This window comes from Equus przewalskii, chromosome 13, assembly GCF_037783145.1.
Source record: "Equus przewalskii isolate Varuska chromosome 13, EquPr2, whole genome shotgun sequence".
Taxonomy (NCBI): domain Eukaryota; kingdom Metazoa; phylum Chordata; class Mammalia; order Perissodactyla; family Equidae; genus Equus; species Equus przewalskii.
Window position 1 is genome coordinate 59,971,047 of NC_091843.1, and position 27,353 is coordinate 59,998,399.

Here is a 27,353-nt window from a genome sequence, read left to right on the forward strand (position 1 = left end):
AGCTCTTAACCTCCCAGCTTTAGTTCCTGCATTTGTAAAATGAGGATACGTCCTATCAGTACCTACTTCACGAGGTTGCTGCAGGGAATATGATGACGCATTTAAGTCCTTAATGATGTGGGCATTATACTAAGTGTTCAATAAATGTTGGCCGTTGTTCTTTTCCTAAACAGCAGATGTTATTAGAACATCTCTTCCTGACTTTGCGAGGTCCCATTACGGCGGCACACGGAACTAGAGTAAAGACCTAGGTTTGCTTTCTGGTTTTGTATTTAGTTAGTTGCTTAACGTTGTGGATTGTCTCTGTGTTGGGGCACCCCTTTAACACTTCGCCAAGCGTTTACAACTCTGCCTCACCCTTCACTTCCTGCTTGCACTGAATTTAGATAATCCAGTGGTGAAAATTTACGGTAATATCAGTTATTTTATAAGCACGCATCCTATCCCGGCCACGTGTTTGGCTTTCTGAACTCCTTGGTTTATACGACCGCTTTTGAATGTCTTAATTTCCCAAAGAAACCCTCCCTGGCGTTTCCTCCCTGTCTTGAGGCAGTCTCTTGCATGTCTCAACAGTAATTCTCAGCCCTAGGTGGCTGCAGGTTTTTCTGATCACCTTGCAATGTTTTCAAGCAATGCCCACAATCTATTTCCTTTCTAAACAGCACTACTCATAAAATGCCTGAGGGTTGTTGTAAGGATCAGATAGAGAATGTGTTAAGACTTTTACAAAAGATGATTCATAGGAAACACGTTACTTGTTTTGTGAGCCACATCACAGTTACAACAGAAGGGTTTTTTAAACGGTGGGCAAAAAAGTTTAACTTTACATATATATTATTTTTCTTGATCTTCATTTTTACCTACAAAAATATAACTTTTCTTTTACCACCGTAGGTGTAGAAAAACTTTGCCTTCTTCCCTTCTGGGTTTTTTGGCTGGCCTAATTTAATCAACATAAGACAGATTAACAGGAGAAAACAAATTTAATTTTGTACATACAGAAGCCCCATAAAATGAGACTTAAAGTGACCAGGGCAGGAAGATAATCTTTTAGACAAAGAAACAGTAGATTTGTGAAGAACTGACAAGGCAAAGGGTTTCGGCCTGGGTAGTAAATGGTGAAGAATTAACAAGGTTCATTTATACAGCCTTCTCAGCCCTAAATTCCGTCTCTGGTGATGACGATGTCTTCTACTCTCCTGGTACACAGAGGGGACCTTCCACACAGGAAATTTATCACTCACTTTCAGGGGACAAAGGAGGCTCATTGTCCTTGCACTGGCTGTTTCTTGAACATGTTTAATTCAAAATAATCAATAAACCAACATGGCATATTTTGGGGTGACATTCTGAACTCCTACACCACGTTGAGTAGTTCTCTAGCATCAGTAAGAGAAAAATATTGGTTTTATTTCAACATTTTATTGAACTTTTTCATATTACACAATTTACTGAAAACATTTAAAATGCCAGTGAGACAAAAAAACTTAAACAAAACAAAACAAACAGATAAAACACCTCTTCTAGCTGAGGTAATATTGTATAAGATTCATTGCCAAATCACAAGTTTTTGTTACTTTGCTATACATCTTGGTACCATATTAATGATACGCAATGATTCAAAAGACAGACATCACAGATCCAGTTTATATTAGAGACAGTGCAATGTACTATTTGAAAAAGAAGAGAAAGCAGAAATGCCAAGTATCACTCAAATTCTAGTGCAATGTGAATTGTCACCAAAGGGATTTTGCTTGTATATTATTGAAATAATTAATTCAAATGTGGCTATCTTTTCAAGAGCTGGCAGAGTAGTCTTTTGTGTTCCAAAAGATCGAGTGAGCAAACTGAGGGCAAACATCCTCCACAATCTCAGTTGAAAAAACACCTATCGAAGCAACATGTTTTATTTTCTGAGCAGATGTATGAATACACAGATAGAAATATTTGTGCACAGATAGAAATATGAAGCATTTGTGCCCAATCAGGAAAGTGAGTGCTTTGTGTGGTTCTAACAAAGCCAGTGCTGAAAAGACAGCCGTGAATAGTCAGGTAGGTCTGCAAAAGTGGGCAAGACCTCCCACTGCTCCAGTTTTGCTTCTGAAAACACTGGCTAAATGATCAAATCCCCAATCCATAGCCATTTTGAAATTAGCTTGTTTTTACTATTTCATATTTAGGACATCTAGTGCTGGGCGTTTGGAGGCTTGAATAAATTTTATAAACCTGGGGATTATTTTTCAAGGTCCCATAGAATAGAGAAGGGTGTCTCAAGGGAAAGAAGTTTATTAACAGATTTTGTAAATCAATTAATAAATTCACTTAACATAGTAACTTAATATTTACCAGGTGTTTCAGTTTTTAATTCAATTGCTTTCAGACTATTCAACTCAAATTAAGAAACCTTACAACGTAAGGCAAGCATATTACACTTCAGCTCCATGGCCCAGATGTGGCTTATGTGAGAGGACCAGTGGGCCCGTGGAACCTTCTATCAGAACCTTATTCATCTATTATCATCTTAAGAAATGTGGCCCATGGAAATTCGATTTTGGCACCCATACGCTAAAGAAATACAACACTTTTAAAAGAGAGAAATAGCATGCCCAATGTTTATTTCACTTATTCCTTTCTAAACTCAGTAAAACATATTTGGCCAGCACTTAATTTAGAGATTTTATTTCAACTAATTTGGAATGGCAGTAAAAAAAATTAGTATTTTACTTGCCACATTTCAATTTTTAAAGTTACTTTGTATTCTTTCTTCAAAGAGAGAAGATAAGACCAACCTTACTTGTGTGTGGTTCAGCCTATCAGTCATGTAATAATCCCATAATGAAAAAGATTTATGTAACTGAATCTTCATGCTAATTTCCATCAAATAATCTTGAAATATCTAATTGTTAGCTAGATAAAGGATCCCAGAGATTTCCACTAGTAAGCACTTGATTCCATTCGTATCCTGTTCTAGAAATTTTCAGGTTACTCTTGTCTGAAACCATCTTCTTTTTTGATTACAATAAAAATGAAAGGTTTTTAGGAAGCTGGACATATTATAATCATCTAAAAATTTACTTAGCAGTTCAAAAGCAATGCAAACGGTTTAAATGCCGCAGCTTGGACAAAGTAAACCAAAATCTAAAAGAGTAACCATAAACTACAACGTGATCAGTGCTGTTTAATTTTATTTCCCCGCTCTTGGTAGAATTTAAAAACGGAATACTTAGTGTTTTAGTAATTAAACACACACACACAACACAAGATAGTGGAGAGAGTTGCTACTTATATTCCGTTTCACACTTTTTGGATTTCATTTTTTGGTTCCAACATTATTAATCACAAAAAGTAATCATTTCGCCGACATTTAGCAAGTACAATAAATCTCAGTTTGTATGCATCCTAGGTTGGACAACATCAGTGCAAAAGTCATCACACCTCAGTGTGCTAAACGGTTCACAGTAAAACTGTGATCACTCATCACAGGAGGAAATGAAACTTTAAAATGTTCGATGATGGATCAGTCAAATGCCTATCGTTTTACTAGACAAAGAGCCTCACTACCAAATTCAATCGAGGAACAGACAGAATTTTTTTAACAATTAACAATTTTTTTGCTTGCTATTTGTTGAAATTTACTTCTTTTCCTCATTCATAAAAAGCAAGGATAAACTTCCTTTAAGGTTTGTACTTTTTCTTCAATATTCATCCAAACAAGTCTAAATAAAAGGCAATAAGGATGAACCTGCTTTCCCCTTTATGTATATGTAGTTTGGAGAGCAAAACTATAAACAAAAACTGGAAGAAAATAAAAACTGAAGCCATTATTTAATGATGACTATACGGAAGGCAAGAGGCATAAATTCCCAGGTGAATTTTAATTGTGTCTCCTTTAAAGACAAGTCATTCAGAAATGAAAGGCAAGTGACGTTCCTTTAGTGCACAATTTGTAAATGTGTAAACAGTAATGGTTGTCATGATTATTTTATATTCTATCTCTGTTAAGAGCGGCTTGAAAAACAGCCTCATAATTCGCATAACTAGGTAGGCAAATTAAACTTTATAAACATATGATGAATTTTAAGGTGCTGGCATTGAAATGCTGGGTTTGGATATGGACAAGTATGCTGTTTGCCTTAAATCTTTTGGGTACCTTGGCTTTTAATGTTTTATAATAAAGCAGAAAGTACATGACTTCATTTTATGCAATAAGCTGATCTAAGAGTGGAAAGTTTGTGAGGATGAAGGGAATTCCAAGTTATATGTGTGTACATAAATGGCTTTATACAATAATACAGCCATTAAAAAGCTATATGGGGACAATGCAATTTAAAATGCTTCAACTCCTGCTTATAGCTTGTCAAATCTAATCCTTCTCGTCTTTTTCATTGATAACATAATATTAAGGATGACATACCAATGTCAATCTAGAAGGTGCAATAACGTGAAAAGTGTTAAAGTCAGATGGAATAAATTCAGCTCTGTGAAATTTTGTTATATGTTTGTTGACAAATTTTTGCTTCTGCCCAACATCATTTTTAGCTCAGCATGAGTGCTATACTAGTTAGAATTTAATTCATGAGTGTTATTTTTATTGAATTTTCAAATTTGGAATACTTTTGATCCAAAATATATACCTGTCTTAAAAAAAAAAAAAAGGGAAGAGTCAATGTAATTAGCATGGGCTTTTTCTACCAGTTTCACTTTCTAATCCATATCCCCCTCCAGTATTTCACTTTTGTCCTTCATAATTTCATAACAAAGTATCCAGATTATGTCTTTTAGACTGTCCAGGAACCTAAATCTCAAACACTATTTTGAAGAAGTGTAGAGTAAATAATTTTGGTAATCTGTAAAACAGCTGCATGCAGTGTGTACTGTATTATAACAGCACCAAACCCTTTATAAAAACCCAGCATTCCTTCCTCCTGCCTTATGGTATTGATACAGTCTCTCATCCCCTCATACTGTGTATTAATTGGAAGCACTTCATAGCCAAGGTCTGTGTTGTCAATTATTGTGCGTGTTCCTTGAATGTGAAGGCGGTGCAAAACTGTTTCCAGTGGGTAAAGTAAAACATCAGAGCAAAGACTGGCAGCAAAGTTAGCAATAAGTTCTGGAAAATAAGCATCCAGCATACTCTGTACCGGGCTAGTGCTCTCAGCTAGGTGGCTGTTACAAGTCTTTCTCTTCAGAATCAGTAGGACAAACTTCTGAATGGCTGAGCTGATGATGTAATGAAGAAGCCCGTGCAGCACCGTAGGGAGGACCAAGGAGAGCAGCGGCAGCAGTCGTTTGCTATGAGGCACTCCCAAGCCTATCACTCTTCCAATTCCTTCTTTAACACATTCCAAAATTCCAGTATTATCTCGAATTATCTCACTCTGAAATAAAAAGGAGGAAATGAATAAAAGTTAACATTTGCTTATTTTGCCACAAAAAAGGACCTCCTTTTAGGTTCCTTTTAAATCTTAATTTGCTGACTAAAGAGGAAAAACATAATGGTTTGCAGACTTCAAATGTTATCTAGGCATTAAATTCTTTTTTCCAATGAAAATTTCATAAAACAGACAGCAGTGAAGCTGGGAGCTATTCTTACTTGGGGAGAGAAACTGGAGTGGAGAAGCAGAGGGGGACCTGCCTCGTTTCCCCACCCTCAAGAAGCTCCTTAGAACTCATTTTGAAAAGCAACAATCACGTGCCACCTAAAGAGGTAGTACAGTGCTTAGAGTTCTGAGGAATGGGTTGAAACTGCCTCCACTACTGACTGGTTACGTGACCATACTTAACTTCTCCTAAGAGTCAGTTTATCATTCTATAAACATGGGATTAGTGCTGCCTACCATTTAGGCACAGAGTTGCTGGGAGTATTAAATGAAAAAAGGCCTAGCACCCAAAAGGCACTCAATAAATGTCAGCCATTATCATCTGCAATCTCTCTGCCTTTTGATAATTTGGGGGACATGTATAACCAAGTTTGTCAAACAGATTACAGAAGCATGGACAGGCAGAAAAGGAACAGCTAAAAGGCCAATTTGGCTGCAGCAATGACTGAAGAAGAGAACAGTATAAAATGAAGTTAAAAAGGTAGTCAGGGGCCATATCATGTCACAGTGTACACTGGCTTCTAGTCCGATGGGAAATAACTGGTTGGTTCTAAGCAGAATATGGACAAGACATAATTTATGTTATACTGGCAGTTGTGCAGAAGAGAAGAGCAGAGGCTGAGAAACCAGTAAAGAAGTTATTGCATAATCCAGAAAAGATATGACAGTAGACAGGATTAGCAGGTAGCAATGGAGGTCAAGTGCTTCAATTGTGCTTTTATCCTAAAGTTACAGCCAACAGGAATTACTGGTGAATTCGATTTGGGATATGAAAGAGAGAATCAAGGAGGACCTCAAGGCTGTTGGAGAGGAAGTGGAGGAACAGCAGTGCTTTATACTGAGTTGGGAAATATTACCGGGGTAGCAATATGGGAGAGAAGATCAAGATTTCAGAAATGTTAAGTCTAAGGTATAAACTCCAAGTGGAATTTACAATCTAGACTACAAGGAAAAGGTCGAAGCTGGACATACAAATGTGAGAGTTTTCAGTAAGCAGAATATATTTAAAACCATGAGACAAAAATAAGCTCACTTAACCTAATCCATTTCCCTATTTCTGGCCCTCTTCCCACTCCAGACTACTTTTAATCCAGCAGCCAAAGAGATCTTAATAAAGACATAAGTTAGATCACATCACTCTTCTGCTCAAACACACCAAAGATTTCTCATCTCCCTCAAAGTAAAGGCCAAGTTCTTACAATGGTCTACAATGCCGTGTACCATCTCTCCCCTCTTACCCCTCAGACCTCATCTTCTCCTGTTCTCCCCCTTGCTTAGTTAGCTACCAGTATATTGGCCTCCTTTTTGCTTCTCAAACACATAAGATACAATCCTACCTCAAGGCCTTTGCACTTACTGGCCCTCCACTTAGAATGTTCTTCTCCCAAATATCCATGTAGTTCTTACGTACAGACCTTTACTCAAATGTCATCTTCTCCGTGAGGTCTTTCCTGATCTTAAAAAATAGCAGCTGACCCTCCCCACCCATTACACATCTTAATTTCCCTGCTTTATTTTGTTCTCTTTAGCACTTAGCACCATCTAGTATACCTTATATTTATCTTCTCTATCTCTGTCTTTCCCACAAGAATATAAGTACTACGAGGGCAGAGTATTTTAGTTTGTCTTGTTTGCTGCTGTATGCCCAGGGTCTACAACAGTGCCTAATATAAGCTGGCACTCAAAAAATATTTAATGAGTTAAAAAAAATAAGCAGTTAAGGAAGATTAACTGGAAAGGTAAAATGAAGTCAATAAAAACCTTGATTTAATTTTATGCTGAGAAGTCTGAAATTGATCCCAGGGAATATGAATCAACATGGATCCTTAATCAGCATAGGATACAGTATTGCAACTTAAGAACAGTAATCTTAAAAGAGTAGAATGGACTTTAAAATGCAGGGACTAGAACAAGGATTCTCAGTGAAGAACACAGATCACTAGGAGGTTCATATTTAAGGGCTCCAGAAGATATACGTATAAATGCATATTTTTCAGGGGAAAGAATGTTGTCAAAGAGATCTGAGCTCCCCAGAAGGACAAAAAAGACCACTGAACATGAAGTAGGAAGAAAGAAGCTAATCTAATAAGCTGAGTGTATAGTAAAGAAGGGATGAGAAGAGCTGCCTATCAGTGGGGAGGAACAGACAAATCTCAGATACTTGTTGCAACTAGAAGTAAGAAAGCACGAGGCACGATGGATGAAAGAAATACAAAAATCAAGACTTTCCTAAAAACCAGAACTAAAGTTCTGAGTCTTTAGGGTAAAGATAGTAATAATACCATTAACAGAAAAGGAGAGGCTCAAAAGGAAGCTAATGAATTTTCAGGGAAATAAGATGAGATTATTTTTATGAGTTGAGTCTGAGGTAACAATGATTTGATTCACATAAAGATTAAAGTTAAAATGATTCATAAGAGTAAATGAGTTCTCCAGGATAGTGAATAAAGGATAAAATGCAGAGAGGGTCAAGGACTATGCCTTGGAGTACAACAGAAGAAATGGTAAAGAGGTTACTAAAACAAGAGGAAAATGTTTAAGAGAGTAGAAATCTAAGAAGGAAAAAAGGAGCACGGAAAATCAGACAAAAGGAGTCAAAAGGAGGCAGCAGGTGGAACCTGGAGCAGGAAAATAGGGGCTGGATGTTAGAGCCAGCCCTGATGGCCTAGTGGTTAAAGTTTGGCGTGCTCCACTTTGGCAGCCCAAGGTTCGGTTCCTGGGTGTGGAACCACACCACTTGTCTGTCAGTTGCCATGCTGTGGTGGTGGCTCACATAGAAGAACTAGAAGGACTTACAACTAGAATATACAACTATGTACTGGGGGGCTTTAGGGAGGGAAAAATAAAGAGGAAGATTGGCAACAGATGTTAGCTCAGGGCAAATCTTTCCCAGCAAAAAAACCCCCAAAAAACGAAAAACAAAACTGACATATAGTGAGCTGGGCACTTTACATAATTCATTTAATTTTTATAACTCAGTCATTAAAATACTATTCCCATTTTGTGGATAAGAAAATTAAGATTTAGAAATGTTAAGACATTTCTTTAAAGTCACAGATCTAATTTAAGTAGAGAAATGTGATTCTGACATGAGTCTAAAGGTAAAACTTGTTTCCCCCAGTATATCATGAGGTTTAGTTGTTTTTCCTTAAACAATTACCTTTCTGCTATTTTTTTCCTTATCTATAAAATGAGTATTTCTCACAGAGTTGTAACTGTGTAAACTGCAGCTCCATACAAAGATTATATCATTTATTTAACACAATGCCAAATGTAAGGGAAGAGGAAAGTATATTTGGTTAGCAAGATGTTTACTTCAGTTAACTGAAGTTAATTCTAAAAATAAATAAAAAACCAACAATGGGGCCAGAAAAGCAATTAAGTGGAAAAGATAATTAGAAGAGGAAAGGCTGATCCAATGAGGTTTCTACAGAGGGAACTCCGACATACGGAAGACAAGAAATCTGCTTGAGGATATGATGTTGGAGATAGAAGATAGGTGGTATACAAATAGTTGGCTTTTGTGTATAGGTGAAGTCAAAACTATCTTCACCTTACCGGTTTAAGCATAGGAATGACGGTATGGTGAGAAAGTACATTAATTCAATGTACTTGAGGTGCCACCATGTGGTTGGAAATAGTAAAACAATTGAAAACGCTAGCAGGAGATTGCTTTAGCTCTGTCGTAGTTAATACACCAAGCATCAAATGTTCCTCAGAAAGCATATTTAAAAAAAATGCTGTTAGTAAACTACCTACAGGGACTACCTACTCACTGTCAGGATGACTGCCCATCATGCTTTATGCTCAGGTAATTAGAAATTTATTGCTCTACAATAAGTCATAACCATTTGAGTTATACATGAAGATCTTAAAAAGTTGGAAAAACCCAACAACTATAGATTCTTTGTATTCAGAGCAAGTCATAGGCTGCATTCTGAAATATCCGTATAAGGAGTACAGCTGCCTATGGAAGAGATAAAAACAATTAAAACTAGAAATGTGAAGTAAGTTTGCAAAGGAAATACACACGCTGGCAATGTGCCTAGTATAAAATCTCTGATGTGTGGTAACTGTGAAATAAAAATTTTAGAAGGATACTGTCTTAAATTTTTCTGTTTTACAATCAGACATACACAATGTATTGAATATTTCAAAAAGCACTTTTTACCTAAAAAGTGACAATAAAAAATAGCTCACCTGTACTGTTTCAATTAGACTTGCTGAATAAAAAGGCATTGCCACCACATAGGTTAGGCTGTAGAAATTAAAACAAACTTATCAGTATACTGAAATAAGATGCTGACACTAAATTTTTAAATATCTACTTCAAGATATCAACATAATTTATATTCAAGCCGGAATGATATTTTTAAGCTTTCCAACTATTAATACCTATAGCCTAAAGACACTTCAGAGACCTGTAACATAGGATGCTTCATTCAACAAGTAGAGATGAAAAAAATTAAGTATTAACAGCATAGTCTGCAAAGAAAATAGATTTTATTTTAAACCAGTAGAATGTAGGCTCATTTAGGATTCACTGTTTGGAAATCTATCTGCACATAGCTAATGTAGCCTATAAATCTGATACTTAAAATTTAGGATGAGGGATTCATTCCATTGCTTGCCTTTTCTGCTATTATTCTATCTATTATCATTATCCATTCCCAGATTTCCCACCCAGCAGAGCTAAGCCAGTCTTCAATGGTGAGTGAAGTCCCCTTTTATTATTAAGAAACAATATTGTACAGCTTTGCAAAGTTGTTTCCCATCACCGCTAATTTACACAAAGTAATATTACAACCTTGCAAGCCTGCAAAATATAGTTACATGAAATAATATCAAGGTGGGACTTACCTAACCCTATGGGCCAGGTCCTGGCAAGGAGTGGTTTTCAAGGTGAATGGAACATCACTAAGTAATAATGTGCTGGAATGTCCCACAGAGGGAGCCAGCAAGCTGGGGGGTTTCCAATTCACAATCTTCAAAAAAAATTAAAAAGTGAAGAGTAAAAGTCTAATCTATAAAAATCATCAGTGTTGTAAAATCACTAAGTGCCTTTAGGACTACATTTTAATGACACTAAGGTTTTGAGTTTGCTCATCTTCATATAAATATATTTGTATCAGCTTAATACTAAAATAATAATGATAATAATTTTCTGGGCAATTTGGGTTAAACAAGTTGAAGACCTTTGCTATTTCCTAAGAACATAAAGAAAAATTAGGTTGTGATTTCAGCTTTTTAAATTAGACATATTTTAAAGACAATAAATATTTCAGGATTTTATTCCTAAACTCTATGTTACTTGTCTCTTGAAGTTCTGGTCCCACAAATATTTTATTGCTCTAATTTCCTTCAGCATACTTATTTTACAGGATTTTATTTCCAATTCTAAAACTATAAAAATTATGGAAATTTTCAATACAAATGCCTCTCTGATACTTACGATTTCAGTAGAAGGTGCTCTCCTATTCGTTTAGGATTCCATTTATGCGAAATCTCCCTAAAAAATAAATTTAAATAAAACAAAATCCATGTTATTTAAAACATCTTGAATTAGTCCAATTTTCAAAAAGGTAATCAATTTTTTTTAAAAAAATGTGTAGGAGAAATATATTCTACTGGTGAACAGTTTCCTTTCTGGGACACACTTCAAACAACTGTAGTGGTTTGAAAAGAGAAAAAATATACAAGGTGCTTTTATATGTGCTGATAGAAGGGGCTGACAGAGGAGGAAGAGTTATAACTGGTTATAAAAATGAACATGAGAAATTAAAAGAGGAGATATAAAAATTATAGCCTGAGGAAAAAAGAATGAATGAGGAAAGGAAAGGGAAACAAGGAATAGAAGAAAGGAAGAAAAAAGCTTCAAGAAGAGTGTAAGAATGAGAATTAAAAACCAAAACAAAATTAAGCAACTGTAAAGCAGAATGACACATTACATTTGTGTAGCACCTAATTTCCAAAGTGCCTTTAATTGTGAGGACATTAACTTTTTGACCTTCATTATATTCTGCTATCTTTCTGAGCACCTAGTATGTACCAGGCACTGTGCAAATTGCTTTGTTAGATTATTTCTAACCCTGACAATGATCCCCTTACCCCCATTTCACAGCTGAGGAAACAGGCTCAGAGAAGGTTCAGAATTGACCAAAGCCATACAACTAGTTAGTGGCGGAACTGGGTTCTAAACCCGGGTCTCTGAGTTGAAGTCTGCCCTCTCTGCCTGCACTGCCTCTCACCTCATTTGATACACGAGGGAAACCTGTGAGATAAGCAGGTATGGTCGCATTTGTTTTATTGATGCGAAAAATGAAGGTCAAAACGATGTTCAAAGGAGACGGGCAAATGCCAGGTCTGGAGCTAAGGTCGAGGACTGTGCGTGTCTTGCTAGTTAGGTTACCTTGGGAAACCAAAAAGAAAGAAGGAAAAGAAGAGAGCCAAACTGAAAAAAGAACAAAAAGGGAGAAAGTTATATCAAGAGAAAAGTCAGAAAGGAGAAAAGAGCATGGAAAGTAAAGAAGGAGGCAGAAAAAAATGAAAAGGCAGATAGAGGGTATGAGGGGGGAGTAGGGAGGGATAATAGAGAATAACAATAACAACAACAATAATAATAACAGCAGAATAACAGGGAGGGAGGTGTAAACTAGAGAGGAGTCTCGCTGCCACCTGCTCCCCTCATGAAATTGGCACCCACTGCACTATGGCCACGGTGGAACCTGAGAAAAACATTTTCTATTTGAAATGAGTGAATAAGACAAATGTAAGGAGACAAAGGAATAAATACATTTTATATTAAACAGGTGAAGAAAATGAATCACTAATAACATAAGCACTCTAAAAACAAACAGTACAGTTATAGCATGGGTGGTATGCAAACTTCCCTACATTTTTCTAAGAGGCTGAAAAGTCTGCAGAGAAACTTTAGACAATACAACAACCATCTCTGATTTATAAGACCTTAGAGAGCCTTCTGGGTCACATTCTGGTTAAATTAGTACTAGAATACTATAATTATGCCTGAACAACCATAGAAAAATATAGCTGGAATGACATTCAGTGATTAAGAGAAAAAATGGAAAAAAGATTAGGCCTTCCACGTTACTGATGGTGACTTTATGATTATAAAACAAAATATGTTTTGTGAATGGCTTGTGAATCAACTGGGTACTACTATTACTCTTATCATGGCCTCAGAAAGTATTACCACAGGTGATTATGACATTGATTTTAAGCATGAAGCTGTCATTAACATTATGAACAGACGGGTCTGTAAGCGGTGTTTCTGTAAGGACGGGGTCACGTCTCCTTTGAATATAATACTAATTACAACTGCCGATTCTTTCTTTTTTTTTTTTTTAAGATTTTCTTTTTCCCTTTTTTCCCCAAAGCCCCCTTGTACATAGTTGTGTATTTTTAGTTGTGGGTCCTTCTAGCTGTGGCATGTGGGATGCCGCCTCAGCATGGCTTGATGAGTGGTGCCATGGCTGCGCCCAGGATCTGAACTGGCAAAACCCTGGCCTGCTGAAGTGGAGAGTATGAACTTAACCAGCTGGCCACAGGGCTGGCCCCACAACTGCCAATTCTTAAGATCATTAAGGTAAAAGAGCTAAAAATGAATTTAGAATCAAGACATAAGAAAATTGAGACTCTCTTCCTTGTATCTGTTCTCTACTCTTTTATAAAATAAAACTTATTGCCATAGCTCTAGAAATTTAAATTAGCACATTTAAATGCTTCAGGAAACAGTCATGTTAAAATCTACTTGTGAGTAAATCTTTTTATATTTCATTATCAAATATTCAAAGCAAATGTATTTACATATGTAAATACATTACATATGTAAATTACACATTACATACGTAAATACATTTAATTCACTAATTTTACAAGAAAAACTGCCCTTCAAATGAGCAACAAAAATTAAGAGAAGTGGCTTGCTTTTTCTCAAAATAGTTTTCCATTTGATAGATTAATATACATCCTCCCATGCATAATCAATATACAAAAGCAAAAGAATTTTTAAATAACTCTATATTTAAGCAGTCTTTACTTTCCACTGTCTCTCATTTTCACAGGCTAAACTAGCTGCCCTCTTAAAAAAAAAATCTTCCCTTAACCCAGCTCAAACCCCTCATCTTCCAGCTACTTCTCTTCACTTCTCCTCTTCACAGCCAATCTTCTACACCTGCTATTTCCATGTCCTAACTTCCCACTTACCTCTGAATCCACTTCAAACTGGCTTCAACTCCATCATTCCATAAAAACAGCTCCTGCCAAGGTCCCCATGACCTCCATGTCACTAAATCCAATGGACGTTTTTAAGTCTACCTAATTTGCCCTTTCAGCAGCCGTCTGGCACTCATGTTCCCCTCTCCTTCTTGAACCACTCTGTCCCAGTACTCCACTATCCTATGCTCTTCTGGTTTTTCTCCTCTCTTCTGGTGTCTACTTGCAGGAGCACTTGTTTTAACCAAGTCTAACTCCCTAATCTGGAGTTCCTAAAGGCTCAGGCCCTTTCCTTTTCTTCTTTTACACGCTATACACCTTCCCTAGGCAATCTCATCCAAGATGATGGCTTCAAAACCTCCCAAATCTCTTATCTTCTGTTTAGACTTCTCTGTATGTCAATCTTATACATCATCTGTTTACTGACAACTCCACCTGGATATGGCAAAGCATATGAAAATGAATTTGTCCAAAATTAAACTTATGATCTTTCTTTCCTACTCTTAGACTCTTTTAATGTTCCCTATTTAGAAACTATTGATCAGAAAGGAAATCTATTGAGTTGGAGAAAGATTTCATTGTGTTTAAAATAAAATGTGTTTAAAGTCAGTGAATTCAGAGGAGTTATTAGGAAAACAGACAACATGAGGAGAAAAACTGTACGATGCTTATATTAGTTCAACTGCAAATGTGAGATGTCAAACTAAACTGGAGTTCAACCATTGGGTTCTGTGAGAGGCTAAACTACGCAGGTAGCCTCGGTTACAGGTGTTTCTTATGTTAATGATTTGAGAAACACCACCCGAAAAGTAAAGGGTACTTCTGGGTAGAGCGACAGATAACCTAACTCACTCCACCTGGGGGAAGGTTGGCAGAAGGATTTGGGAGAGGTCTGGGCAGAGATTAAGGAAGAGATCACAGATGATGCTCTAGGGTTATATACATATTTTTAAAAGTAATAATACTGAAAAACTATAAGCTTGGTGACTTAATGGGCACCATAGACTTGCTCTTTTTCTCTCATAATCACTATTAAAAAACTAAATATTGGCGAATCGATAGCGTCTCACCTGTTGGACCGAGTGATCACTGTACAACTGAGGAAGCTCAGTCTAGGAGACCCTAGAGCTCATCCTCCTCATACAGTAACTTCGGTGAATTGCTCTGGGTTACTGCTCTGCTGCCTTGTCTGCTATGATCTTGATTTCCCCCAAGAAAGCTCAACTCTACCCAAAGAAGTTAGAGTTAAAAAAAAACAGTTTACATTCCACTTCAAAGAATGGCTTTATTTGACATCCAGTTACACAAGCGAAAATCCTAGAAGTCATCCTGGACACTTCCTTCTCTATCATCTACCATCCCTAATCCATCACCAAGTTCCACCAATTTTACCTAAATATATTTCAAAATTAACCCCGTACGTCCATTTCAGAAGATACCACTCTGGTCTTAGCCACTATTATTTCTCACTTAGCTTATTGTTATAGCTTATGAACATGTATCCTTTTATCTACTCTGATCCTCCCGTAATCTTTTCATCTCCAATTACACTGACCCTTGAAAAACATAAATCTGATCACATCATTGACCCCTGCTTAAACTCTCCAATATCCTTAAAGCAGCCTACAAGGCCATGCATATAGACTGGCTCTTACCTACGTCTTCAGCACTCTCTCATACTGCTCTCCATCTTGCTCTCTGAGCTCCAGCCACATGAACTTCTCTCAGTTACTCAAATTCTCCAGATTCCCCTGCCACACTGTCTTTACATCAACTGGTCTGTGCCTTCTCATCACCACTCTGATCTCAGCTTAAGTGTCATTTTATTAGGGACATTGTTCCTAACCCTTCAATACTCTCATAGAACCATATTATTTTCCTTCCGAGAACAAATCTCAACTGGCAATTATTTATTCATTACCGGGATTATTTTACTTATGTCCCTTACACTAGATTCTATGCTTCATGGTCACAGGTACCTTTTGTTTCTTCTCCTCAATGTATACCTGATTTCCAGCATAGGAACAAACACACAGTAGGTACTCAGGAATATTAGCTAAGTAAATAAATGAATTAATGAGTGGGATGGATTTATCACCAAAATTATCCAAGTAGAACACAACAAAGGTAATCTTTTGTGTCTTCTTTAATAAGGTTCAAAATGACCAAGAGAAAATACATACTCACACAATTGACATGTCCATATGCCTGTAGAGTAAGAAAGTTAGATACTAAAATATAATAAAATTCTGTGCCTTTCCATTCCCATTTCTCTTTCTCCTTCTCTTCAACCTGAAGTTAAAGTTACTATTTCATCTCTGCTTCAGAGAAATGGTGTTACTTGCCTAGGGTCCCAGAAGTAAAAAGTGGGGTAGCCAGGACCAATGGTGTTCTCACTGCAAATACAGAATTCTTTACACATTACCATATGGAAATTTTGGAATTTTGTTAAATTTTTATAGAATTTTGTGTTTGTGGGAGAACTTCAAGAACATTTGATGACAAGTACTAACTATTGATCTTATTCTGTGATATAAAAAGCAATAGGGTGAATAAAGTTAGCCAAGAGCAGGAATTCAGATTTTTTAAGTATGAGAGGGGAAACTTTTAGCTGGCCAAATGTTTTGTTTTGCTTTTAACATTTAACAAACCTGTGTTAAAAGAACTTCAAGACTATGAGGTCCTTTCAAATCAATCACATTGGCAAAAAGCCTGATATCAGTCTCTCTTGCTTTCATTTTCTTCCCTAGAAAGACTGAATTCCAAGATTGAGACACTAGTGGCAGTACCTTCAACTACCTCACTTCCTTGTCAATCTAGAGATTCACCCTGCCAGGGGCCAACTTTGGATTAACAAACCATTCTAAGTCTTTAATACTATCCCTGAGATATAGTATTGATAGGGAAAATCACAAAGTCCTGCCAAATAGCACCTAAACCAATTTATGATTTCCAGTATTATCTATTAACATTCCTTTCATATTCCTTGTAAGGTTCCCTTTCTGTTATACATAGTTGTGACTGTCCCAAACATTTAGGATGCTTTTCTACTTCGACTCTAATGCTCATCCTTCTTTTACCTAATGACTGTGTATCCTGTTTCAGAGAGAAAAACAGACCCAGAAGCAAATTCCCCAACTTCTCTACCCTCCCCCTCCAAATGTATCTACAATTCTAATTCTCCTCTCTTGGCCTCTAGGACACTATTGTTCTATAGCTTACTGCTATTTTCAGTTTGTTTTGTGAGCATCTCTTATTACTCCCCTCAACTACCTCTCCTACCACACATGCAGGGCACACACATGTGCAATCATACATTGTCCAGGATTCTGTCCTTGGTCCACTTTCTGTCATTTAGTCTACATTTTCTCTTTAGGGAAATTCATCCATCCTAATGCTTCGACTGCTACTTTTATGCCACAACTTTCAAAGCTAGGCCTCCAACTTCAAATTTTCTCTAAGACTCTGATCCACAGTTCTAACCACTTATTAGATAGGTCCCCTTATATGTCTTGCAGGAATCTCACACTTCACTGTTGAAAGTCAGATTCCTTATCTTCTTTCCTAGTCCAACTTATTCTTCTTCACGAATATGCCAACTCGATTCCATTCTAGAAATCTAGTCACTGCTGACAATTCATTCTCCCATACCTCCATTCCCAATCTATCACCAATTATTAATTATATTCCAGCTCATCCCCTTCTGTTCTATTCTACAGTTCAGAACCTTCTAAGTCTGGCCTAGATTACTATAACAGTTCTCCAAGTCTCTGTCTACACAGTCCTTTTATTTACACTGCCACTTGAGTATATACTTCATCAAAGCACTCATGTACTAAAAGAGAAACAAACAAAAAAATCCTTAGATTCTCAACTCCATAGAGAATAAAGCCTAAGTCCCTTACAAAGGCACAACCATGCTTCAATCTAGCATCTCAGCCTCTTTTCCTGTTATTCCACTCCATACATGCCCAATATTCCAAGCACAAGACATTTATTATCTAGATCTTCAACCTCCATAAAACTAGGCACATTGTCACCTCGACTTGGAATGCTCTCCTTCTCTGCCAAGTCAATTCCTACTCATTCAAGATCTGGCTCAGATTTTAGGTCTTTTGTGAAAGCTTGCCAGTAACTCCATGTAAAGTGTCCCTTGGGCTCTGAAAGGACTTTAATTACAGCACTAATCACAGTGTACTATAATTTGCTTACATGTGTCTCCTTCACCAAATTGGCTAAAAGTGCGAGAATTGTTCACATACTCATGTTTGTTTCTTAGTTGACAGTTGCTAACACATAGCAGTTGGAGCTGAAAGACATATCTCAATAGATACCAGACCAGGAAGTACTTTCTGTATCATACACTAATTCAATAAGACATAATTAATTAATTAAACTTTATTCTCTGTTTCTTCTCTTAGTTACTTCAGGCAAGTCATATTCAAGGTATGTTTAGAAACTATCATATTTTCTAATTTTTTAATATGAATCTAATATTGAGAAAATGCCAAAAAAGGTACCTTGGTAAAGGTGTGAATTCACTGATTATTCCCTCTGCTCCAAGTGTGACTCCCTGGACAATAAATGTACTTCCCATTCCTTTCCAAAGGGCCCTTGGTCCCTAAAATGAACAAAATTTATTGTTATTTTTGTTAACACCTAAATAAGAAACACAAAAAAGGTCTTAATAAAACTTGACTATTGAATGTTTACTGATATTTTCCAATAAGGCATTATTCTAAAGCACATTTCAGTAGAGAACTACAACTAAATTAATTCCTATCATTATTTTAATGTTTGCCAGGTGGCCAATGTTAGGCTAAGATGAACACTGCAATTAGCTAAATATCTCTAATATAGATTAAATATCTCTAATATTTAATTAATTTTAGCAAGGTGTGAATTCATTGATTATTCAGTGACATCAAACAGGTGTCATTACCGTGTTACATTAGTTTTAGTATAAGAATTAAGATATTTTTATTAACCAAATTAAAAGGAATGATTGTTGCTTTAATTATTACTAAGGCCAAACGGTACTTTTTCTTTTTGATTGGCAGCTGAGATAACATCTGTTGCCAAACTTTTTTTTTCCTTCTTCTTCTTGCCAAAGTCCACCAGTACATAGTTGTACATTCTAGTTGTAGGTCCTTCTGGTTGTGCTATGTGGGACGCTGCCTGAGCATGGCCTGATGAGTGGTGCTAGGCCTTTGCCCAGGATCTGAACCAGTGAAACCCTGGGCCATGGAAGCGGAGCACGTGAACTTAACCACTTGGCCATGGGGCTGGCCCCCAAATAGTACTTTCATTATAAACAAATTTAATGAATCTACAGACTAATTCTCACCTGAGTTTTGTTGAAGCTGTACATAATATTGATGACTGTAAATGGAGTGAGATGATAATGTCGAGCGTGGTAATTAACCTGTAAAAAGAGATATTTCATGATGATTTTCTCTTATTTTGTCAAGAAATAACGAGGCCATGAAAGATACACAGTGGAGTCACATCATAAAAAAAGTTCAATTCTAAAGTCAGCATAAATTACACATAAGCAAAATTACTATTGAAAATGCTTTAAATAACTTATTAAAAGTACAGTACATATGGTTAAATAAATACAATTCTGAAGACCAATGCACAATATACATAGTAATCTAGACTATATAATAAAAAAGTCCTTGGTGTTTGATATTTAAGTTTCCTTAAACACTAGAATTACATTCAGTGTGGCAAAACACCCATGCCATTTAACACACAGGAACCACAAAGAACTCAGGGAATAGGAGATTCGTGTCCCCAATGGCAAGTATTTTTCAAACTATACACTACAGCAATTGGTAAATTATTAAATCAGTAAAGAGGGTCAGAACCAATACTTATTAAGTGAAATAATAAAAAAGAAAGTATCAGAATGCATCACACATTCTGAAGGTATTATTTCATAAAAGATTTTTTTAAGTTACTCATATATATGTAAACACTGGATCCCAATGTAATATTGATATAATGTAAAATATGTCTGAAATTTACTCTTCTGGGCCATTTATACTGGTCATGCTATTTAAATGGCTATTTCTCTCTATATACTTATTTTTTGGCGCTAAGCATGAACAGCTTAATTTGTAATTATTTATATCCTTTCTAAATCAATTTTCAAAGATAAGTTATATTACAGGACTTCTGCCACAGTGTGGTCCACCGACCCCCTGAGGGCCTCATTACCCTTTCAGGAGATTGGCAAGTTTAAAATTATTTTTTCAATACTAAGACATTATTTGCCTTTTTCATTATGTTGACATTTTCAATAGTGCAAAAGCAATGGTGGGTAAAATTGCATGGATCAAAGCAATGGCACCAAAATATATTTTTGTACTTATTGTATTCTTTGTCCCACTCATTTGTAATGAGAAAAAGCCACTTTCACTAAAGAATGTCCTTGGTGAAGCAGTAAAATATATTAATTTTATAAACTCTTGACTCTTGAGTACACATCATCTAATTAACATTCTGTGTGTTGCATAATGAAGTAAGATGGCTGTCGAGGAAAAGCACTTGTCTGAGGGAGTTGCAAGCTGAACTAGCCACTTTTTTCATGGAACACCATTTCTTCTGGGAAAACTGGCAGACTATAGTTCTCCACCCTTGGGACAGACAGGTTTTTAAAAATGAACAAATTGAGCTTGATGACTAAAAAAAAAAAAAGGATAGTATTTGTTGCCAATGATAAATTTGAGTTTACCAGCAAAAATTAGAATGCTGGAAAACCTGTATCCACCATCAAGAGTTTACCAATACCGAAACACTTTTCCAGTGACATAAGTAGTGATTTTAATGATGGTGTTTTTTTGACACTGAGAATCAAACACAGTAACATTTGGAAGATCTATATAACTCAGTAAATTAATATTTTTCAATTAATCAATGCATAATATAACAGAATCATGCATGGGTAAAAAATCCATTCAACATGCAGTATAGATCAATAGATTTTATTGTTAATAGAGTATAAAAAGTTAATTGATGTGGTTTCAGACTTCACATTGCAAATAACCTTTAAGAAACTACAATTTATTGAGTTTTGGTGTAGTATCAAAGAATATCTGCCAATTATCTGGAAAAGATATAAAATACTCCCATTTTCAAATACACATGAGTAGAAGGCTAGACTTTCTCACTTCTTTCAAAAACAATGCATTGCAACAGATGGACTGCAGAGGCAGATGTGAAAATCTGGCTGTCTTCCATTGTGCCAGACATCACAGATATTTGCAAAAAAGTAAAATAGTTATTTTTCACAAAAATGTTATTTATGTTACTATCTAAGGGTTTACTATTATTTTTAATGAATTAAAGAAATATATATTAAAATTTTCCCAGTTTTGATTTCTGAAACAAAATGAAATATTGATAGATATAACCTGTATAAACAAAAGTTCTTTGGTGAGCTCAATAATTTTTAAGACAAGAAATGTCAAAGACCCAAAAGTTTACGAACTGACATATTGTAGATTTTGGTACATTTCACATGGAATAAGGGTTACATGGTCTCAGTCATTTATCTGAGTTCTCTACTTCAAATTAGGGTTAGGATTACTGTTTTGAAGGTCACAGAAAGGACATTTACCTGACATTGGCGGCGGAGAACAATGCAAGGATGGGCCAGTACATTTTCTGTAAAGAGACTATATAAGAATAGTTTATATATATATAATACAGCCAAATTTAATTTACAACATATGTGTATCTGAAATTACTCTTGCTTGAAGAAACATGCATTATTTTAATCATACAGTATTCTTAAAAGTAAAAAGAAAAGTTTTAAATGCTAGACATGTTTGTCAATCATTCTACCAATAACAAAATTCAATATGAAAAGAATTAAAACAAGAATTGCAAACTGGTAAGCAATGGAAACAATATATAATACTAATATGTACAGTATAAAGATGAAACCACATCTCCGTATGCCTGATATGGTAAACTTCTTTCTCAGACAATTTAAATGCCCCTTTGCATTTTTTTCAGAAGATGTCCTATGAGCAAAGTTGCCACCAGAAGAGTCATCTGTTCTTCATAAACTCCATTCTATAAATTTTGATGCACTTTGTACTTGTTATAGGGATTTTAATGACCATGTTAACTGAGCACTATTTTATGTATCAAATATTTCTTCTGAAGTCATTTCTCACAAATTAATCACAACTGTGGGCTTAAGCACTAACTGTGACATACACACCCACTCACATATATTAAGAATCTATCAAATTAACAATAGCTTTAAGTATCAACGGTGAGGCTCACGAAAAATTAACTCTAGCAGAAGGAAAACTTCAATATACCAATTTTTTTTCTATTGATATTAGGATCCTCAGGTTTAATTATGCAAATAAGGTCTTTTCTTCATTAAAATATTTAAAACAATGAGCTATTCTGGCATGAAATCTAAGTCTTTGTGCCATGCCAATGTTTTTCAAACAGTATTCACTAAAGATCACATAATCAAGGCTGGATTAAAAAAATGGTCCTCATTAAATGCTAACTGTAAGCAAAATCTAGACTCTATGCTGCTAAATGTCTTGTTATAATTCAAATGTTTAGGGAAAATGTTCAATGCACAACTACTTTTTTTCAGAGAGGGAGATAAGATTAGATTTCAGATTTTATTTTATTCTTTGGGTAGACTCATGAAAGTTCTTACACTATTCCTTAAAAAATTATTGTGTGATTAAAGTTGAATGACTATTGTGTATCCTTATTGAAAAAAAATCAAGTTGTAGGTTTTAAATAATTTTTTTCTGCAAAATATTATTCAATATTTAATCTACTGCTCTAAAGAATCAGTCTAAAAGAAGCAATACTAATCATTTATTACTATAAATTACACTAAGGAAAAAACTTTAAATAAATTAAAAATCTTTAGATAAATCATTACCTTGCAAGTCCAATCCCAAATCCAGCAAATCTATTCAACTGTTCTAAAACAGAAGGAATAAGATTATTCATAACCAATACTTAGGTTTACTGTAAAAACAACAAAAAATATTTTCTTTTATTAACATGACATCCATTTAAACCTCAGATCCCAAAGTTGAACTCTCATGGTGCCAGACAGGTCATTTGAATGAGGGAAGGGCCCTGCTGGAGCCTCTGGCAAGTTGCAAGGTGCAGGCCTTCTAACGGCACAACTGCTCTTCAGCTCCAATTCACTGGTGCCACGCGGGACTGCGGACCCTGGGTTTCTACGCTGCGATTTTTCTAAAAGAGAGATTCTCATTTTTATATACTATCTTTCAACTTTAAAATACTGGCAACTATTTTAGAAAGCATTAAAACATTGTGTTAACATCATGTGGGCCAAATCCAACATGTTTGCATGTTGTTTGCAGGTCCAATCTAAGGGCTACCAGTTTTCCACTTCTGACTAGAAACAATTTAAGATGCTTTCTATAGGACGCTCTGACTGATGCTTAACACCAACTTTACCTATCGAGTTGTAAAATTAGTCATTCACTGTTACTGGTGGAGAGCATCTATGTTAAACTAATAGCAGCAAGAAAAACACCTCAAAATTATTAGACTGAAAGAGTACTTAAGGTAATGAAAATATGGGTAAATAAGGCTCTCTCCCTCTCTATCACCCCAAGTTCTAAATATTTTGAGAGTAAGTGGTTAATTAGGTCTCTGATATAGGCTACTGGGTATATCTGTGCTACTGTCGATGGCATTTCTATAGTCTTAGAAAAGTTTACAGCTGGAAACATTTCTATGCGTATGTCAAAACAGAAAAAAATTTTTCTCCTTGACTAAAAAAACTCAAAGTCATAATGGTGAAATATCACAACTCCAGGAGACTAGACATTAAATTTCAGCTATTATACAATATTCACAAGGTATGGATAATTTTTCTCTCTCTCTCCTCTCTTCTCCCATCTCCTCTCTCATCTCTGCTCTTTCAGATGAAGTAACGCCCTCACTATTCCCTTACGGTCAGAACAAGGCCATGTAAACATGTCTCTGGGGAAACTATTTGGTTCACCCTTGCCTTGAAAAATGTGAAAGCTAGATAGAAGCTTCTTTAGCCCAATTAAGATCCTTTCCGCTTCTTCCTTTTTGTTGTACAGACCATCCCCTAATATTAACAGAAAATATCACTTGATATTTTCTGGAACGTGTTAGGAAGGTTTACTATTGGTAACTGTGTAAGTCTCTCAGGCTTCTATCCTCCTTGCCAAATTACATTCACCAGCCTCTTTGCTGTAAAAAACTCCCAAAAACCAAAAAACAACCCCGTGGTTTTATTAAGAGCACCTCCTCACTGTAACTATCAAAGCACAAATTATGAAAAGATAAAAGCATCAACTTTACTGCCAAAGAAAATAACTGTGCTGCAACCATATATGCATTTTGAATTATTTAATTTATAACTTTCCAGTACTCCTTTTGGAACCTACAGAAAGAAAACCAGGCAGAGTGAAAAGCTAATTGTAAGACACGCAGTAAGTCACTGATCCTACTCCATAACCTCATTTGTTCACTAGACTATACTTAAAGTCCATTCCTCCCAGTTAATCCAAATCAAATAAACATTACTGTACTTCCAAGTCAAAATCAAAGAAATGAGAATAAAACTCAAGCCTAGAATGCACTTAATATTTAATGACAATCTATAATTCTAACAATTTCAGCGGAATAGGAAGAGGCAGCCACTACTTCCATTTTACGAATAAAAAAGATGTTAAGAATATCTACATCACTGTTGCAATTAAAGCACAGGTCTTCAGACACCCTACAGAGAATTAATCACGTCTTGATTCCAAAGTCTTATCTTGAAATTGTCTCGGTGTTTTTCACTCTTTAGTAGTGGAGGGTTTATGTCAAAAAAGAAAAGCAGGAGGTGGGAAAATATAGGAGTAGTTTGGCGATCTAGAAAACAGACACAACTCCTATGATTAAAAGGGAGGAAATGAGTATTTTTTAGCCCACTATGTGCTCCATACTGCACTAGGCACTACTCATACTTCATTTTCTTTAACACAAAGAACCCTACGAGTTATTCTTCTCTCCACCTTAAAGAAAACTGAGCCATCACAGAAGCTAAGAAGTGGTTTCCTAAGAGTGGTAGCGGCCAGGTTTGAATCCAAGCCTGCCTATGCTGAAAAACTTCTCTGTCCAGAACACAAAGATACAATTCACTAATCAAATCAAGGAAAGAGAGCTATGAGGGAATTAAGTATTGTTCACATATTCCCAGCAAACAGTAAATAACCCAATTTCCTTCTTTCTTGATTCAGGTCATGGATGTCACACTCCAAAACCCTTCGCACTTCCTCCCGCGCAGCCCCGAGCTAAGGCAGGTGTCGTTTTTGGAGGCGATCCCGGAGCGAAGTGTGCGACCAAGAGGGAGGAGGCCCGCTCCGGCGCAGAGGACGAAGGGAGGGCAGAGGGTGTGGCGCGCGCTAGGCTGAGAGGCACCGGGGGCGGGACCCTCGGCGCGGCTTCCGGGGTCCGCAGGCCGCGAGCCGCCGCCCCGCCACCCCACAAACCCCTGCTTTGTCACCCGCATCCCTCACCGCTGCTCTGGCCCGGCACTCCGCCGCCGCCGCCGGGAAACGGCTCCTCCGCGGGGCCCTCGGGCGGGGTGGCGGGGGCGGGCGCACCGTAGGGCGGGCTCTTCTCGCCCCAGTGCAGGTTGCGGCTCCCTGGGATGTCCGGGGGAGTGGTCACCCAGTGGCTCAGGTCCGACGCGGTGCCGTAGGACCTTGCAGGGAAAGCGCCGCCAAAGCCCTGCTCATCCCGGGCACCACCCCGATAGCCCAAGCCATCGAATCCGTCGGGGCGCCGCGGATGCATGGCACACGGGGCAGGATGAGGCGAGCCCACCCGGAGTCCACCAGCACTGGGGCCACCGCGACCTCGGACCACACAGCTTCGCCACCCCCGCCGCCGCCGCCGCCGCCGCCCCAGCGTCTGGAGAAATTCTGACAACCGGAAGTCACGTTGCAAACCCGGAAATCCGCCGGGCACGTGATCGAAGCCTCTTCCGGCGGCCATTAGAGACACGGTTGCTAGGGAGACGCGGCGGTTACGTAGGGCCAACCCTGAAAACTGTCGCCGTTAGCGAGGAAGTGGGACGATGACTGCGGGGTTAATGAAACATAGTACCAAAGAGATCCCGCAACGGATCGCGGGTGGGAGGTGCGTCCTGGATAAGACGAGGTCGAATAAAGATGTTTCATTGAAGGCGATAACGCGTTGGTGGAGCCAACTACCTGAGCTCTCAACCAGAAATGCCCCGCTCCACACAAAGACCCCAGATCTAGGTCTTTTCTTTCCTCATTGGGCTAGTGCCTCTCCTGACACAAGGGAGCTATTAGAGGTTAGAGTTGCGGGGTGTTCGTTCCTTCCAGCTTTGCCTCCCGCACTTAGTATTTTCGGTAAAATCTATTGAGACATCTGGTTCGGCCCAGAACGCAAAGGTACTGTGGATGGCTAGAGCAAGCTTAGAAAAGAACGTCCGAGAGAAAAGCTCGGTCTTCCCCTCCCTCCCCCGCTCTCCCCACGACTATAAACTCCTCTCCAAGATTTAGGAGTTAAGTATTTTGCTTTTCTAAGGCCACAAAACAACTATAAATAGTTTTGTGTAGTTTCTTGTCTGGTGCACCTAAATCACTCCGGGTATTTAAATCTCAAGTGATATCGGTCAAAATCGGGACCATAGTTAAGAGGACTTCTAAAGAGAGTGCCCTGTTACCTATTTGCGTCAGCTCCATGGGCTCTTCAGGCAGAGTCGCTCTCCCTACATCTGATCGAGCCTACCATGGCTTTTTCCTGTGTCCCTTCTTCCTCACTGCACGTCCAGAATTCCGAGGGCCTTCGGAAGAGAATCCTGATGCCCGGCGCACTATTGTCAATCTTTCAGACGCGACCATTTATTTAAAGTGATAATCAACTTCAACTTCTTAAGTGGATGGACATTCTTAAATTGGGTTGTGATATGACTTGGGCATATGTATTGAGTCTCTCTCTGATTAAGTGTATCCAGTATTACTCGAGTACTAAAACCAAATTACTGGGTAACTAAAATCAAACTAGTTACTGGGCGTGGCAATACATATTTCTCTGTTTCTGAGGAATGATTGGCCCAAGGATGGGATTGGCTCAGGTTCAAGCTTATTGTTTGTTAAAAGGTGAAAGAGAAAAACGCCTGTGTGTGTGTGTGTGTGTGTACTTTTAATATGAAAACAGTGGCATCTCACAGTTTCACATCCACATCAGTGGAGAAAGGATGAATTATTAAAAGGAGGACAATTGGGTAGCCAGCTGAGGGGAGGAAACAATAACACCCCCTCCCCCCCCAACACACTCAGAACTTACTCCCAATGAATTCCAGCTGTAATATATTTTTTATTTGCATTTTTAAAGATTGAATATTGGAAGAAAATAATAGGTGAATATTTTTCAACCAGTGGATTGGAAAACTTTCTAAAGGTGACAGCAAGGTGAAAAGCCAAG

The 27,353-nt window shown here is 37.3% G+C and overlaps 1 protein-coding gene across 2 annotated transcripts; it reads right to left on the reverse strand.

Moving 5' to 3' along the window:
• Positions 1–1,402: 1,402 nt before the first annotated feature.
• Positions 1,403–26,750, reverse strand: SLC25A46 (solute carrier family 25 member 46). Of its 2 annotated transcripts, none has more exons than XM_070569548.1 (8): positions 26,593–26,750; positions 22,774–22,816; positions 21,466–21,523; positions 19,186–19,263; positions 18,359–18,459; positions 11,056–11,112; positions 9,804–9,861; positions 1,403–5,381 (listed from the first exon to the last, which is right to left on the reverse strand). In XM_070569548.1, exons 1-8 carry the CDS (start codon positions 26,609–26,611, stop codon positions 4,803–4,805), a joined length of 993 nt encoding a protein of 330 aa, XP_070425649.1. In that variant the 5' UTR covers positions 26,612–26,750; the 3' UTR covers positions 1,403–4,802. The 2 variants fall into 2 exon arrangements, with proteins under 2 accessions (XP_070425649.1, XP_070425648.1); XM_070569547.1 differs by lacking the exon at positions 26,593–26,750 and adding an exon at positions 25,412–26,311.
• Positions 26,751–27,353: the final 603 nt, after the last annotated feature.

Bases quoted from the DNA above. Each gene is read 5' to 3' on its own strand.
- SLC25A46 (XM_070569547.1), bottom strand. From the start codon at position 25,892: ATGGCCGCCGGAAGAGGCTTCGATCACGTGCCCGGCGGATTTCCGGGT. The intron at 21,524-22,773 runs GTAATGATTTAT...ATTCTTATATAG, and splicing joins TTTGGGATTGGACTTGCAAG to TCTCTTTACAGAAAATGTAC. The intron at 11,113-18,358 runs GTACCTTTTTTG...TTTATTTTTTAG, and splicing joins GAATTCACACCTTTACCAAG to GGAGATTTCGCATAAATGGA.